This window comes from Psittacula echo, assembly GCF_963264785.1.
Source record: "Psittacula echo genome assembly, chromosome: 2".
Taxonomy (NCBI): Eukaryota; Metazoa; Chordata; class Aves; order Psittaciformes; family Psittacidae; genus Psittacula; species Psittacula echo.
This window is the reverse complement of record NC_137737.1, coordinates 5558701-5574531: the sequence shown is the minus strand read 5'-3', so window position 1 is coordinate 5574531 and position 15831 is coordinate 5558701. Positions and strand designations below refer to the sequence as shown.

General features: G+C 50.8%; 1 protein-coding gene across 1 annotated transcript; it reads left to right on the top strand.

The window, feature by feature from the left end:
• Positions 1-46: 46 nt before the first annotated feature.
• LOC308217446 (small ribosomal subunit protein uS2) lies at positions 47-4292 on the top strand. The gene is made up of 7 exons (XM_080610518.1): positions 47-103; positions 356-523; positions 1050-1168; positions 2388-2633; positions 3558-3686; positions 3885-4053; positions 4146-4292. The coding sequence occupies exons 2-7, from the start codon at positions 391-393 to the stop codon at positions 4238-4240; spliced, it is 891 nt and encodes a 296-aa protein (XP_080466644.1). The 5' UTR covers positions 47-103; positions 356-390; the 3' UTR covers positions 4241-4292.
• Positions 4293-15831: the final 11539 nt, after the last annotated feature.

Below are 15831 nucleotides of genomic sequence, written 5' to 3'. Positions count from 1 at the left end.
CCTCGGCTCCTCATTGGCTGGCGGCGCTATATATAGACGTCACACGGGAGCGCCTTTCCTTTTCGCTCCGCGCCTGCCGAGGCTTCCATACGGCGTTGCCAGTGTGAGTGCGGGCAGGCGGTCGGGGCGAGCTGCGGAGAGCCTCCGGGGGTCCCGGCGCACCGCGGCGGTAGCCAGGAGCCTCCTCCCGCACACCTCGTGGTGCCGGCGGGCGGCCCTGGCCGAGCGGCGGGGAAGGCCGAGGCTTGCGGGAGGCGGGCGTCGCGGCCAAGATGGCGGCGGTGGCTGAGGGGCCTCGTGTGGCATTGGGAGGCGGGGGTCCCCACAGGGCTGAGCGCGGTGTTTGTCCGTACAGGTTCCCTGTCGTCGCTTCCAAAGGGAACCCCCACAATGTCCGGAGGTCTCGATGTCCTGCAGATGAAGGAGGAGGATGTCCTCAAGTTCCTCGCTGCCGGGACCCACCTGGGAGGCACCAACCTTGACTTCCAGATGGAGCAGTACATCTACAAGAGGAAAAGCGATGGTAAACCCGGGGGGTGGCTGGCCCTTTGGGGGCAGCTGGGGCTCTGTGGGCACAGGTGAGGAGGGAACGAAGTACCAGTGTTTGGGCTCTTTAGCAGTGTCTGCGTGGCCTGAAAGCACAGATGTTTTTTACTGATGGAATCAGTTTATTTGGAGAAGTAGAATGAAACACGTATTTCATAACTTGCTGAATTAACCACAGCTGCATTTGGGCAGTTATGATAGTTCTGGACTATAGTAACAAAACTGTTTTAATGTCTCAATAGTGATTTCTGCTACTTGTTTGCAGTGTTTTTCAGTCTGAGCTGCACCTGTTAAAAGGCTGAAGTTCATATCAGGCCCTGGTTTATGTTGATAGATGTCTGAAGTGTATCCATCGTATTCATAGGTTGCCTTCCACATAAATAGCTTTCCACTAATGGAATTTTGCAGTAACCACAGCCATGCAACAAGTTTAATGGCAGGAAAGTGCTGTCCTGTTCTAAGGTGTATCAGCTGGTTGCTTTAAAGCCTTTTGTCACCAATAGGTATTTACATCATCAACTTGAAGAGGACCTGGGAAAAGCTCCTCCTGGCAGCTCGTGCCATTGTTGCCATTGAGAACCCAGCTGATGTGAGCGTCATTTCCTCTAGGAATACTGGACAGGTGAGGATGTGTGGTGGTCATGGAGCCTGCAGTCTTGGGACCAGGACTCTTGGCTGCATCATTGCCTGCCGGTGGCAGTTTAATAGTGCAAGTAGCACAAATTATGGCCCTGGAAATGCTTTTTTTTGTCAGCGTGTTTCTTGTGTTGCACTTGCAGCATGGATCAGTTGAAACCCACGCCTCATTTCTGTAGTTTTAGGGTGTTTGGTAACTTGGTTCATATTCTCCTTTGGGTACTTCCTATTGGGGTATTGGTGGTCAGTCCCCTGGTGCTCCTGTTACCCCTGTAATTCTGGGAGCCATTGGCACTGCTTTTTGGGGACAATAAGTGCTTGATACATATGTTTCCAATGAAATCATTTGCTCTGTTCCTTAGCAAAGTGTAGTAACTGTGGGTTTAGTTTCATCTCTAGATTGCTAGCAAAAAAGTGTCATAGAAGGGGGCACAACGTTTAAGTAATATCTAATAGGCCACTGAAGTTTAGCTGTGAACTGAGTTTCTTTGGATCAATGTAGGTAGTGCCACAGATGTTTAGGGAGATTGTGGATGACATGGGATGGATTTACAAAGGAAAAGCTTGGGTTCGCATGGGATTGACCTGCACACTGTTAAAGCTTGATGCTGAGGTCAGTTTTTGGCCGATGAGCTCTCAAGTGTCGGAAGTGTGCTACAGCAAACTGCATGGCAGGGTGTTCGCTAACGCCAGGAGAGGGGGCTCCCTCTGTGAGTGGAGTTTGATAGTAGGCCCTGCCACATGCCTGAGGAGATGGTGCAGGTGAGTAAGAACTGCAGATTTAATGAGCACAGCAGCAGTTTGTGTGTATTTACTACTGAGTTTTCCTGTGGTTAAGCTGCTAGATAATGGAAAGGTGTAGAAATAATGGAAGAAAATTAGCTTTGCTTCCTTCATAAGCTATTTTCTCCCCCTTTTCAGGTTTTCATTATGAGACTATGGAGTAGACCGTGCAGACTTCAAAAAACCACAGGGTTTTCTATCTTGAATTCCTGCCTTGCTGGCGGATCTGACCTTTATAACTCCTGGTGCTGGCATAGCGATTTTCAGAAGCATTTTTATTTTGTCCCATTCTGAGTGCAGAGCTGTTGGTGAGCCCTGATTTTACCCAGGCCTTGAAACAGTTCAGCTGAATTTTGTGCACACTCCTGGGTGGCTTGAAATGCAGTTTTCCTGCTTCACTCTGACTCTGGTCCATTTTGCAGCGTGCTGTTCTCAAGTTCGCTGCTGCCACCGGGGCTACTCCTATCGCTGGACGGTTCACCCCTGGCACCTTCACAAACCAGATCCAAGCAGCTTTCCGTGAGCCACGTCTCCTGGTTGTCACAGACCCCCGGGCTGACCATCAGCCCCTGACAGAGGCATCTTACGTCAACATCCCCACCATCGCGCTGTGCAACACCGACTCCCCGCTGCGCTACGTGGACATCGCTATCCCCTGCAACAACAAGGTAGAGGCTTTGTAAGGGTTGCCTTGTATCTTGTTAGTTAAGGCCTCTTGCAAGCGAGCAGGAGGGAGGGGATGAGGAGAACTGCACACAGTTGGAGCTTGGAGCTGAGGCCTGTTTCTGGCCAAGGAACTCTCAAGTGTAGGACGTGTGCTATAGTAACTTGGCAAGACTTCACTGACACCAGGAGGGTCTCTGTGGCCCAATGAGTGAAGTTGGGTAATCATTCTTGCCACAGTCTATGAATACGAATGAATGCTCCATCCCTGGCAGTGTTCGAGGCCAGGCTGGGCAGAGTCTTGGGTGACACGGTTTAGTGTGAAGCATCCTTGCCCATGGCAGGAGGGTTGAAACTGGATGGTCTTAAGGTCCTTTCCAACCCAAACCATTCTGTGATAGAGACCTGCTGAAGAAACTGCTCAGAAACATGACCTTGCCAGAAACCACCTGAAAGTCTAGGAAGATGGGAAACTTACTTTGATCCCCATCTAGATATCATTCACTACAACTTATGTAAGCCAATTCTGAGCATGTGTGTGAGATTTGCTCATTTAGCTGAGTTTTCTATTAGCATGTGATGAGCATAATCCCTGCCTTTTGGTTAAGATTCATGTGGGGTAGTGAGCAGTAGGAGCACCATAGCAGGAGAATTGCTTTAAGCAATGCTGGATACAGCAAATTCAGGTGCTAATGATTTGAACTGTGCTTTGATTCCTGCAGAGACCTGAAAATGTCACTGGGAACTCAGCAAGTTGCCTTTTCCTGAGTCCCCAGTGCACAAGTCTGGGCATTAGCAAGTAAAGCCTTTCTCTTGCTGAGTAAGAACCTTGGATTGGATGCACGGAAGTCTTGCTCTTTCAAAGAAGAAAAGGTGTTTTGGAGGTTTTAGCTTTGCAGCAGATCTTACACCCTGTTCTCCTGTTCCAGGGAGCCCACTCCGTGGGTCTGATGTGGTGGATGCTGGCTCGGGAGGTCCTGCGCATGCGTGGCACCATCTCCCGTGAGCATCCATGGGAAGTCATGCCTGACTTGTACTTCTACAGGGATCCTGAGGAGGTAAGAGATGTGTCTGAGATGCCTTGCTTGCCTGGTGCTCCTGCCCCGTATCTGTGCCTGCTGTTAGAGACAGGCTTTGCCAGTATAATCACTTCACATTTGAAGGTGATGGTTGGTTCACTGTGGTGCCTGTTATCTGGTCCATGAGGGTGGTGAGGTGTTTCTGGGAGACTTAGGCTGTGTGCTCTTCCATTGCAGATTGAGAAGGAGGAGCAGGCTGCTGCTGAGAAAGCAGTTACAAAGGAGGAGTTCCAGACGGAATGGACGGCCCCAGCTCCTGAATTCACTGCTCCTCCTCAGCCTGAGGTTGCAGATTGGTCTGAGGGAGTGCAGGTCCCATCTGTGCCCATCCAGCAGTTCCCCACAGGTCAGTTTGGGGGGTGGCTGTGGGAAGTAGGGGGGTTGTTGCAGCGGGTGGGAAGAGCTGTGCTGTACTAATTGTTGGCTTTGTAATTGCAGAGGACTGGAGTGCCCAGCCTGCCACTGAGGACTGGTCAGCAGCTCCCACAGCTCAGGCAACTGAATGGGTTGGCACTGCCACAGAGTGGTCCTAACTTCAGTCCTGCTGTACTGCAAGGGAAATAAAGACTGGTTTAATACACACCACACACTGCTGTCTTACACTGTTTGGTGGGTGCAATACATGGGTAGTGTGAGGCATGGTCTGTGGTGGAGGGTCTGTACCTGCCTTTTCACCCTGGTGCTGGGGCCTGTGGCTTGTTGCCAAGGGGGTGATTCATTGCACCTGTTCCAGCTTCCACCAGTCTGCAGGGCATCGTGCGGCCCACTGAGGGTGGGTGCATGGAATAGGGAGGAGAGCCCTGGATTGGGAGCTGCTCCTCTGATGAAGCTGCAGTTCTAGCACCGCTGTCACTGATTCCTCCCTCAAAAATGCTGCAGTAATCCTCAGAAAAAAATACCAAAGCCAAACCAAACACCTCTTCCCCCTTAATTCTTTTGTTTTAATTATTTTGGAGAGTATATTTCTGTGATTAATAGCAATTACGGAAGGTAGACACTTTACCAGGAGAAATGGGATTGGTTAGAGGTGGAGATGGGTTCAAATTGGTTGTGCTCACCCATGTTGCTGTGATCTGGTATTCTTGTTCTCGCTTCGGCCATGCCAGTCAATGCCTGAAGAGTGTTCTCCCTTAGCACATGTGCTCATTTCTTTTACTGTAACAGTGCATATTAGCAGTAAAAAGCCTAAAGCAGCCTGGCTGTGCTGTTGTGCAAATGGAGCTGATCTGTTGGCTTTACCTATTAGATGCAAGGCAGCTAAAGATCTTGTTACCTAATGCACAGCTTTTATCTGAGAGGCACAGGAGCACTTTACTGTTTGGCCCTAAAAGGGCCCTTTTTCCCATTCTGTTTGCCAGAAACACAAATGCCACCCGTGTCCTGGGCTGCATCAGAAGCAGCGTGAGCAGCAGGTTGAGGGAGGTGATCCTGCCCCTCTGCTCTGATCTCGTGAGACCCCACTTGCAGCACTGTGTGCAGTGCTGGTGTACTCAACATAAGGACATGGAGCTGTTGGAGCAAGCCCAGAGGAGGCCATGAGGATGCTCAGGGGCTGGAGCACCTCCCGTATGGAGACAGGCTGAGAACATTGGGGCTGTTCAGCCTGGAGAAGAGAAGCTGCATGGAGACCTCAGAGCAGCTTCCAGTGTCTGAAGGGGGCTACAAGGATGCTGGAGAGGGACTCTTCATCAGGGACTGTAGTGATAGGACAAGGGGTGATGGGTTCAGACTGAAACAGGGGCAGTTCAGGTTAGATCTAAGGCAGAAGCTCTTCCCTGTGAGGGTGCTGAGGCGCTGGCACAGGGTGCCCAGAGAAGCTGTGGCTGCCCCGTCCCTGGCAGTGTTCAGGGCCAGGTTGGACAGAGCCTTGGGAGACACGAACTACTGTGAGGTGTCCCTGCCCATGGCAGGGGGTTGGAACTGGATGAGCTTTAAGCTCCTTTCTAACCCAAACCAGTCTGGGATTCAGATGTGTGTTTCTGGCACATCCTTGAGCCTTTCTCCTCCCGGCACCCAGCAGTGAGCGGCTCCTTCCTGCCACCTAAGGTGCATCGCTGTGTGTCAGGGGATGGTGAGAGCCTGTTTGCTTTGGGACCCTGGGTGGGTGCTGTAGCTGAATTGGGGGCAGGGGCTGCTGATGCACTCCCCAGTTCTGAGATTGCCCCAAATAACTTGATACCCTCAGATCTCCGCATGTGGAATCAGAATTGCCTCTTTGGGGTGACTGGGGTGGGGTGGAAGGGCTTTTTCAACGGGAGCTCTGCAGAAGGGGTGGATAGCAGCCCTTTGGAAAAGGAGGCAGCTTTTGCTGCTGCAGCAAAGCTCCTTCACTTCCACTGCAGGAAGGCTCTGTTCCTAGCATGCAGGGGCACAGGGGAGGAGAGAGGGATCTTTACGTGTTTGGGTTGGTTGAATTGCGCCTGATATCTTTTTTAGGACAGCCTTTTTCTCCCACATTCAATCACAGCAGGAGCTACCTGCTGTTGCTGAGCATCACAGAACCCCTCTGGAGAAATGAGCTGTTGAGGAGTCCTTGCCAGTATGCTATGATGTGATCTGTGGGTCTCACATACACATGTGCTTCCTAATTCCCTCTCTAATCTGTGTGCCCACATTCACAGATGTTCCTTTTCTTCTCCAGTCATTTCTTGGCTCAAATAATCACCTGGTATTTTTAGTACCCAAGTATTGTTGTAGGATTACAGCAAGGCTTTTCTTTTTGAGGAAGCAGAGCTTTATGCACAGTTGAAGACTCAGCTCTGTTTGCTTAATGTTCCACTCTTCCCATCTGCAGGCTGGTAACACTGACCTACCTTTACCTTCCTCTACCCAGAGAGGTGGTGGATGCCCCAGCCCTGGAGACATCCCAGGCCAGGCTGGATGTGGTTCTGGGCACCCTGATCTGGTTGAAGATGTCCCTGCTCATTGCAGGGGGTTGGAACTGGATGGGCTTTGAAGGTCCCTTCCAACCCGAACCCTTCTATATTCGCCCTTTGGGTCTGAGCTAGGTGAGGATGACCCTACCTGCCTGTCGCTGCTCTCGGACACAGGCATGTTAACAAACATGGGCTCCTGGGGGCAGACAACCCCCGGAGCATCGCTCCCACCTGGCGGGTATCAGGAGGAGGATGATGATGGTGCTGGGCTGCACAGCTGCCAAGCGCCGGGGTGAGGATCGTTTCCAAAGTCCCAGTAGATGGGGCTGTTATTCCTGGTTTGTCCGCTCTCCACTGCTGCTGGTGGCCTGGGAGCAGGATAGAGGGGAAGAACGGCCAAAAGCTGCTTTGTAAGCACACCTGAGCCTTTTGAGGTGACTCCCTGCCCTCCTAAATATCCCAGCTGCTATTTAGTGCTGCAGGAGAGGCTTCACACCGCTGCAAATCCCCTGGCTGTGGGGTCTGATGCATCTTCAGCTCCTGGCTGCATCTCTTGCCGTGGGAGCAGAGCTGGTCCTGCTGTGGCTTGCCATGCCTCTTGCCTGGCTTTTGGCTTCCCTGCAGCAGGATGGTGTCACCCTCTCACAGGGATCCAAATACACTGTTTGTAACAAAACCCCCAACCCAGACCCTGTGTTGTTCTCTATGTGTCTGGGTCTTAAACTTGCCTCCATGCTCAGCTGCTTCTAATTTCCCTAAGGGAGCAAGTGTGGGATGCTGCTGGCTTTCAGTGCAGAGAAATACAGCGCTCCTAGATGAAGATGCTCATCCATCCTGCTTGCCTTATTGCTTCCAGCATTTCTAGAGTGGCTTGTCCCTGGTACCCCCAAAGCTCACAGGTACACAACTCATTGGCTTTGCTTATATAGGGAAACAATAAGCAGCGCGTGTAGAGAGGGAATCAGCGTGCACCATTTTCCATCACTTGTTATTTTGCTGTTAGAGGCTCCCATCTGAGGGGCAAGGTCACCCACAAGACCCAGCTGCCAGTACCTGCTCAGCAGTGCTTCTGAAGCCTCCTTTGTGCCACAGCCTGCTCCCAGCTGGGTAAGGCTTTATGAGCCTCAGGGGTGAGGGGCTGGAGCATCTCCTCCCCCTTGCTCACAACGAGTGGGGTGGGGTAGGAGTGAGGAGGCTGTTGGCTCTTCTCCTTGGCTTGGTGGGGCAAACCCCCTTTGAATGCTGCAGGCAGCTGATGTTCTCCATCCGCAGCTCCTGTTTCTGGTTCCAAGCGTTCAGCCCCTTTTAAGTCTTGATTTGGTTTGTTTAAGCACGACCTGGATCCCTCCTTGACTCCCAGGATGCTTCTGCGCTTTGCTTAAAACCTTATTTTCCCTCTCAGAAAGCAGCACATTTGTGGCTGTGCTCCAAAAGGAGAACTGGGATTTCTGGAGCCGCACCTCGAAGAGAGAAGCAGGAACTCCACTAGAATGTCATATCTAAGGCCTGTGCTATGGAACCCTGCGAGTTATCAGCGCTGCGTGGTACCCAGCTGGGACAAGAGCTCTGTGGACAAGCTGCTCTGCTGTGCTCACAGGTTGGCCTGTGCTGGTTCTGCTCCCCTGGGATCCGGAGGTTGCTCTGTTAAGTAAGTGCCAACCTTTTGTGTTTATTTGGTCTTTGTGTTGAATCTGCCACTATTACAAGGATATGGGTTGACCTTCCCTCCTTGTGTCCATCTGGGGGGGGCAGCTGTGTTAGAGCAGAGCATCTCTTGGCTGGCTGCGGCTTGGGAAGAGGCTTGGTGTGCATGTGTGAGCTCATGTGCTTCCCTGGGACACAAGGGCTGCTGTAAGGCCCTGCTGTCTTCTGGGACTGTGGCTTCATGATTAGAGGCTCCTGGGGCTCTCCTGCTAATAACAGCAATGAGTGCATCCCATGGGGCAGTGTGAGCTGGAGGGGAACATGGGAGGGACTGGGCACAGAGCAGCCACCTCTTTCCTTGCTGGGGCTTGCGGTGGGCTTAGCTGTTGTGGTAGGTGCTCAAGCAATGTGGTGTTGGTACCACAGAGACCTTTATGCATGGTACCACTTTCTGGTTAGATGAGGTTTAATGGTGGCCTTATAGGATGTGTCTTGGTGCTGTGGAGACTCCGTGTCCCAACTCTCTGCTGTTGGCATTTCTCAGAGGGTAGGTTTGGGATGAGCGTTGTTGTGGGGTGAGAAGAGCACCCCCACCACACTGGTGGTTGTGGACCTGTTCCATAGGATCACAGAATCCCAGCCTGGTTTGGGTTGGAAAGGACCTTAAAGCTCATCCAGTTCCAACCCCCTGCCATGGGCAGGGACACCTCACACCAGACCAGGTTGCTCCAAGCCCTGTCCAACCTGGCCTTGAACAAAATGTGGGGGCTGCCTGGCAAGAGGGGCTCTGAGCTTCAGGCCGGTCCCTTGACTGCCCAAGGAACAGCTCTGTTCTCCTCCAAAAGGTGCTGGGCTCCCTGGGGAGCCAAAGCTTGGTTGGCAGGAGCCGTCTGCAGAACCCACACAGCCTTGGGGCTGTTTCCCTGCTGCTGCTGGGGCTGCAGACCCACAAGCTGCAGTGGTGCCGCTGTAATGGCTTCGTGTTTGTACCACTGTGCCCAAGCTACTGCAGTGTTAGCTGCAGCTCATGAAGGAGGCAGTGGGGTTACTGTGTTGGGGATGGTTGGTTGTTTTGTGTGTTGTTTCCCCCTCCTCTACCTGGCCCTGAGCCCTCCCGTTACCTGATCTAAAGAGATCTGATAATAACCTTCATATTTTGAAGCTCCTAAACATTTGCTTGGGCACTAAATTATTCACTGCTCCTGCTAGCCAAAAAACCCCCAAACCAACCCAAAAGCCCTGTATGTGTGCAGTCTTTCTCAGTTAAAGGGAGGATCTGCAGCCTTTCGCAGAAGTAGCCTTGGTTTCCCTGAACAGCTTTGCTTTGAGGGAAAGGAGAGTGGGGAAACGGGGAGGACATAAGAGCCTGGGACGTTTCTGCAGCTGCTGGTCCCTGTTAGAATGGGTTACTATTAATGCTCCACCTCCCGCTACCATGCTCTGCACACCGTGATGCTTTGCCCTCCTCGAGCTGCCCAGGTAACGGTGCCACGCTGCTATGGTTGCTCTTACTCCATCCTCAGCTGAGCTGAAGCTGTTTTTCCCCCTTCCCCCGTTGCCTGCAGACAGGCAGCACCGGCAGCCTGTGCAAGCACCACTGGGTTCCCACCAGAGGAGCTCTCCTCGCCTCCATTCCTGCTTTGACATCCTGCAGCCGCTCCCTTGCAAAGCCTTTTCACTGCTCCTGGCGCAGGGCTGCTGGGCTCTAACCCATCTGCTGGGGCCAAACCCTCTGTGATCTGGGTTAAATGATGCTCAATCCCACTCCAGTTCCCCTGGGCAGGAGCTTTGGGGAGCAGAGCTGGGCTCTTGTGTCCAGCATCACCCTCCTGCCTGGGTCTGGTCGCCAGCAGGGCAAGGGAGGGGATGCTGCCCCTCTGCTCTGCTCTGGTGAGACCCCACCTGCAGCACTGTGTGCAGCTCTGGTGTCCTCAGCATGGGAAAGACACGGACCTGTCCCAGAGGAGGGACACAATGATCAGAGGGCTGGAGCAGCTCTGCTGGGAGGGAAGGCTGAGAGAGCTGGGGTTGTTCAGCCTGGAGAAGAGCGGACTCCTTAAGGGGAGACCTTGTTGTGGCCTTTCAGTACCTAAAAGGGACCTATAAAAAAGATGGGGAGAGACTTCTTAGCAGGGGCTGTTGTGACAGGACAAGGGGCGATGGTTTGAAGCTAAAAGAGGGAGATTCAGGCTGGATGCGAGGAAGAAATTCAGTACAATGAGGGTGGTAAAACACTGGCACAGGTTGCCCAGAGAGGTGGTGGGTTAACCATCCCTGGAGACATCCCAGGCCAGGCTGGATGTGGTTCTGGGCACCCTGATCTGATTGAAGATGTCCCTGCTCATCGCAGGGGGTTGGAACTGGATGAGCTTTGAAGGTCCCTTCCAACCCAAACCATTCCATGATTCCGTAAGGTGGGAGAGACCCTCTGTGATTGCCCTTCTCCTTGGCTGCTCTGCCACCTTTGGGTGGCTTTTGCCCATACTGCCTTTCCATGGGGGTTTGATGCTGGTGGTAGCTTTTGCCTACTGGGAGATGGCATCTGTCTGTCCATCCCTGCGTGCCTGTGGGCTCTTCTCCCTCTGTTTGCTGAGTGCATGGGGAAGGCGGGTATTCCTGGGCAGCACCACATGGCACCCATTTCAGACTCTAAGACAATGTCCACCATTGGTTTTGCTGGTCTATAGATGGCTGAATTGAAGCGGACCCAGGGAGCTGGGTCCTATGATTGGAAAGGAAGGAGTGCAGCAAAGCCAAGCCTCCCTGCATTAGCTTTGTGTTGGTATAGACCATTTAAAACACGCCACTGACTTCTGATTCAGCAATGATGACTGTGTTGTGTGAGGAATGGGCCGGTATTAGAAATCCTTGGTTTCCAGAGTTGCCTTTTCCCCTAAGGAAAAACTGTATGTGAGCATTTGTGAGTGCTGAAGCCTTGGCTGCAGATGAAACCGGGCTGCCACTTGTCAAAGGACAAGCTGCTGCCTTGGGGCTTAGGCAAGCAGCAAGAAGAGCATGACGGAGAGAAGAAAATCCCCATGGCTGTCAGGCTGCAGAGCTGATAACGCTGCAGGCAGCATGAATTGGAATTGGGAGGATCACTCTTTAAAGCTTTCTGGTGAGCACTTCATTTCTGTTGTCAGGACATCGCTGCTTGGCAGAGCCGTGGTTTGGAGATGTAGTAAGGCCAGGCTTCAAAGGTCTCCATTCAACCTGCTTTGGTGGCAGCAAAAGCACCTGATATTGTTGTATAGAGGGGTCCAAGCATGCTGGGGTGCAGAGAAGTGGGCAAGCTGCTGCACCCATGGCTGGATGGGGTCAAGCCAGGGGCCTGCAGGACATCAGGTTGAGTTCTAGTGCATCTTCACCAGCGGGAAAGCCACTGTGGGGATGCTGAGCAGTGCGTCTTGTGGGGTGGGATAAAGTGCAAACACACCAGTCTCCATCACCAGGCATTGTCTCTGGGCCTGGAGAAATGGGTTTTGGTTGTGTTCCTCACCTGGATCTGATGGTGGAAAGTGTCTCAGTGGGTGTTGGAGCCAGTGGCCCCTATCCCTATGGTGGCTTTTGTGACGTGTGGAACCTCTTTGTTGCTGAGAGGTTTCTTTAGATGAGATGTGCAGATGATGCCCCTCCTCAGCACCTTGAAAGAAAGCAGAAATCCCCTCCCCAGAGCCCTGGTTTGCCAATTGGTATGGTTGATATGAGGAACCCTATGATTGGTATGAGGAACCCTATGATTGGTATGAGGAACCCCTTCTCCCCCTGCCCTGTGTGACAAAAGAGAGAGAAGGTCTCGAGGAAGAAAGGAGGTGGATTATACACGAGACCTCTGTAGCTCAGAGTTTCAAGCGAGGTGCCAGTCCTGTGGCTGTGAAGGTTTGAGATGTGGGATAGACGGCTTTGTGTAAGTGCAGGGTCAGCTACAGGAATGGATGAAAGAGGGCTTAGCACAATAGTCTTGTCTGGAGCAAGCGAGGCTATCAGAACAGAATGCTGTCAGCAGCGGTGGTGTGCAGTGCTTGTTCCCTTTCTCTCCTAGCAAAGCTTCATACAAGCTACCTGAAAATGCAGGCTCAGCTCTTCCAAAGTTCTATTTTGGAAAGAACTTAGGAGTGAAAAGCTGATTTTTCTGCTTTGCAGAAGCCAAGGCCTCAGTATTATGCTACTGAATGCAAAATCACTCTATTCTTTGTATACACATAAGATATTTAGGCCACTTTTCTGGCTTTATGAGCAAGCCTGTTTAGCGGTGTCTACCGTTTTCTGTTCACTGTGAGTACAGAAAGCAGTTTGTCTCACACCACAGCCAAGCACAGGATGAAAGAGAGGGGTGAATGACCCTCAGAGAAGTGTGCATGTTGGCATCCCTTTCACAGCTCCACTTCAGCCACGTGTGTTTTGCAGAACTGTCCTTTCAGGTTTTCCTGTGTTGTTGAGATGCCTGTTCATCAGTAACACTGAGCAGACGCTCAGTCTTTCCAGGCTGCGTCTGACCACACCAACTAAAACCTGATGCCCATGGGAGTTGCCTGTTTGAAAACAAGGCTTCAGTGTGAAGAATAACAAAAGAATTCATATATAGATAGAGACAGAATGTATTTCTATCTATATATTTATATATATAGGTATATATAGAGAGAAATACAGATATTTCCTTGGTTTTTGCCAAAACCTTTTGAACACAGCATTCCAGCTGCTGACTACTGCAATGAGTTTGCGGAGTTTAACCTCCAGTCCATAGAATCACAGAATGGTTTGGGTTGGAAAGCACCTTAAGATCATCCAGTTCCAACCCCCCTGCCATGGGCTGGGACACCTCACGCTAAACCATGTCACTCAAGGCTCTGTCCAACCTGGCCTTCAACACTGCCAGGGATGGAGCATTCACAACCTCCCTGGGCAACCCATTCCAGTGCCTCACCACCCTTACAGTAAAGAATTTCTTCCTTATATCCAATCTAAACTTCCCCTGTTTAAGTTGTAACCCGTTACCCCTTGTCCTATTGCTACATTCCTTAATGAAGAGTCCCTCCCCAGCATCCCTATAGCCCCCCTTCAGATACTGGAGGAGAGCTACAGGGATGCTGGGAAGGGACTGTTGCTGTAAGTAACTTAAATAGGCTCAAAACTCGGAGAGGCAGCTAATCATTTTTGGTTAATATGAAGACCAACGGTTGGCATTTTTACTCCCTTCACAACTGTTGTGCTTTAACAGAAAGCCCTCTTGTGAGCTGGAGTTGGGGAAGACGATTGCCACCGGTTTGCAGAAGTCATTGTCTAGCTGATACCAGCACCCTTATATCCTGAAGCCTCTGAGCTTGCAAAGATATCGATCAAGGAGTGAACCTAATGTATAATAATTAGGGATGAGCAAACCTGGAAAGATGACTTAGCTAATGGGCAGCTGTGTGTTCTAGAGCAGACAAAGTGCTTTGTAAAGCTCAGTATTATTGCAGGTCTCAGGGGGCTCGATTCAGAGAGCATTCAAATCCTTGAATAGTTACTTACGTGGTTTAAGTCTGCTTTTCAGGTCTTCTAAACCTGTCTGGAGTTCTCTATGGCTTCTTCATAATCTTCCTCATTCCCTTGATGTTCCTTGTGCAAATAACTAAACAGTATAGAGTCACGTTCTCTCCTCTTCTTCCATGTGTGCACACATGTATGCACATGCAAGTTTTCAGCCCCTTTCTGTTTTCTTGCAGAGGTGAGTGAGATCTGAAGCCCCATCTCCCCTTTCCAAATCATGTTTTAATGTGAGATAAGGAGCTAAGAGAAGGGAAATCCTATCCCTCATCATGCAACCATTCGCTAGGGTACCGGTCTGCAGGGCAGGCAGGCTGGGGTGAAATCAGGGCACTGTCTCATTTCTGTGACATCCTTATGGATCAGCAAGTTGGCAACGCTTTATCCCAACTTTCTGCCCTATATTTTCCATGGACATGTGTGCAGAAGAACAGGGACAACAGCTTCTTTCTCCCTGAAAAGTCTGACTTGTATCCGGTTCAGCGGCTGGGTTTCTCTGCAGACAGAGGCGCAGGGAAGGCAACAAAACTGTGCTGCATCAGCAGCTCTCACAGCAAAGAGGCAAGACAGGACCTTCTCTGTGAGACCCAGCTCAGAGAAACGTCCTCTTAGTTCCTATGGCGAATCAGATGTCTCAATGCTTTTGTTGGTTTGGACCTGGAAAACAGAATCCTTTTCCCAAGCTGCCTTAGGGGTGCTAACAGGACCCCTTTACCCAGCTCCTCAAAGGTGGATATTCCCAGACTGAAGGCAAATGCTCTGCGCTCTGTTAAGCCATAGAGGAGAATTATGTTACTAATTTTCTTGTCCTAAGCATATATGTCAAGATTTGTGGCATTTAGTGGGAAAATTCAAGGTGAGAGCATTTAATCCCAACTCTCCCAGCTGCAATGGGGTTACTGCTGGCTATATTTATGGATTTGGTTTTGCTGAAGAACATGAGTTTATTTGTTACCGAAAAGTTTATGGAGGCAAACACATAGAAAACCAGTCCATGATTCTACAGGTGATCTAAGCTGTCCCAGATAGGTTTGTGTCAACAACAGGAAGAAATTGTAGATGTAAAAGAACAGATCAACCCAGAGAAGTCCTGCGTGGAGTCCTGGGAAGTTCTGTAGGTCTGGAAGATGTGAGCCTCAAATTGTACCAGAAATTTCTAGCTAGTTCTAATCAGAAACTAGGCCAAAGCACTTCTAGTCTCTTAGTTGTGCTGGGCGGTGTTACTAGCTTGGGAGGATCCCATCAATGCAGATCTGTATCCCAAAGGTGGGTAGCAGGAGGATGGTGCCGGACTCTTTCCAGTGGTGCCCAGCGACAGGACGAGGAGCAATGGCCATAAACTAACACACAACAAGTCTCACCTCTTACAACCCTAATGACTTTGTGATTCTCTATCTAAGGACTGAAATAATGGTGTAAGCTGTCAATGGACTATGAAACGAGGAGCAAAGGAGGAGCCTGTGGAAAGCAGGGGTGAGGTACACAGTGGGCTTGGAACAAAAAGATGAGAGTTTGGAGGTGGTAGACTGGAGGAAAGCTGTCATGACAGCCAAAATGCTGCTGACAACACCTCCTCCTGTGCTGGTTTAGCAGGGGTCCTCTTCTCCTAGTAGTGGCTGCCATGCAGCTGGACACAGACATGTATACACTTCATTCCTTAGAGGGACAGCAAAAGAACCCAGCACCCTCTGTTGAGATGACAGGTGAACTCGCACTGCTTTTATTAACTGAAGAAGCCTTTGAAAGGACTGGCAAGCAGTTGCATCACCAAGTGAACTCACTATGCTGCTGTTAGTGGCCACAGGGCTGTGTTCGGTATGTAGGAGTTCAGCAGTGCCACAGCTGATTTTCATCCTGACCTCCTCCCGTTTCCTCCGTGCTCAAAATCAGCACAGCCATTGAGGGTTACAACTCCAAAGTGCTGTTAAGCTTCCGAACAAAGCTGGTTTAGATAGTGTTAGATAGAAACAGATGGTCACGAGTGGATGACCAACATACAGCAATCATTTCCTACTAAAACTACAGCAGTTCATGCAGCACCTCTGTTCCCATGTCAAACAGGAGGAACACCGCTGAGC

What these genes read in the sequence shown, in the direction of transcription:
- LOC308217446 (XM_080610518.1), top strand. Translation starts at nt 391, where the DNA reads ATGTCCGGAGGTCTCGATGTCCTGCAGATGAAGGAGGAGGATGTCCTC. An exon ending in CCTCTAGGAATACTGGACAG is followed by an intron (nt 1,169 to 2,387) that starts GTGAGGATGTGT and finishes TCCATTTTGCAG; the next exon opens with CGTGCTGTTCTCAAGTTCGC. An exon ending in CATCCAGCAGTTCCCCACAG is followed by an intron (nt 4,054 to 4,145) that starts GTCAGTTTGGGG and finishes TTGTAATTGCAG; the next exon opens with AGGACTGGAGTGCCCAGCCT.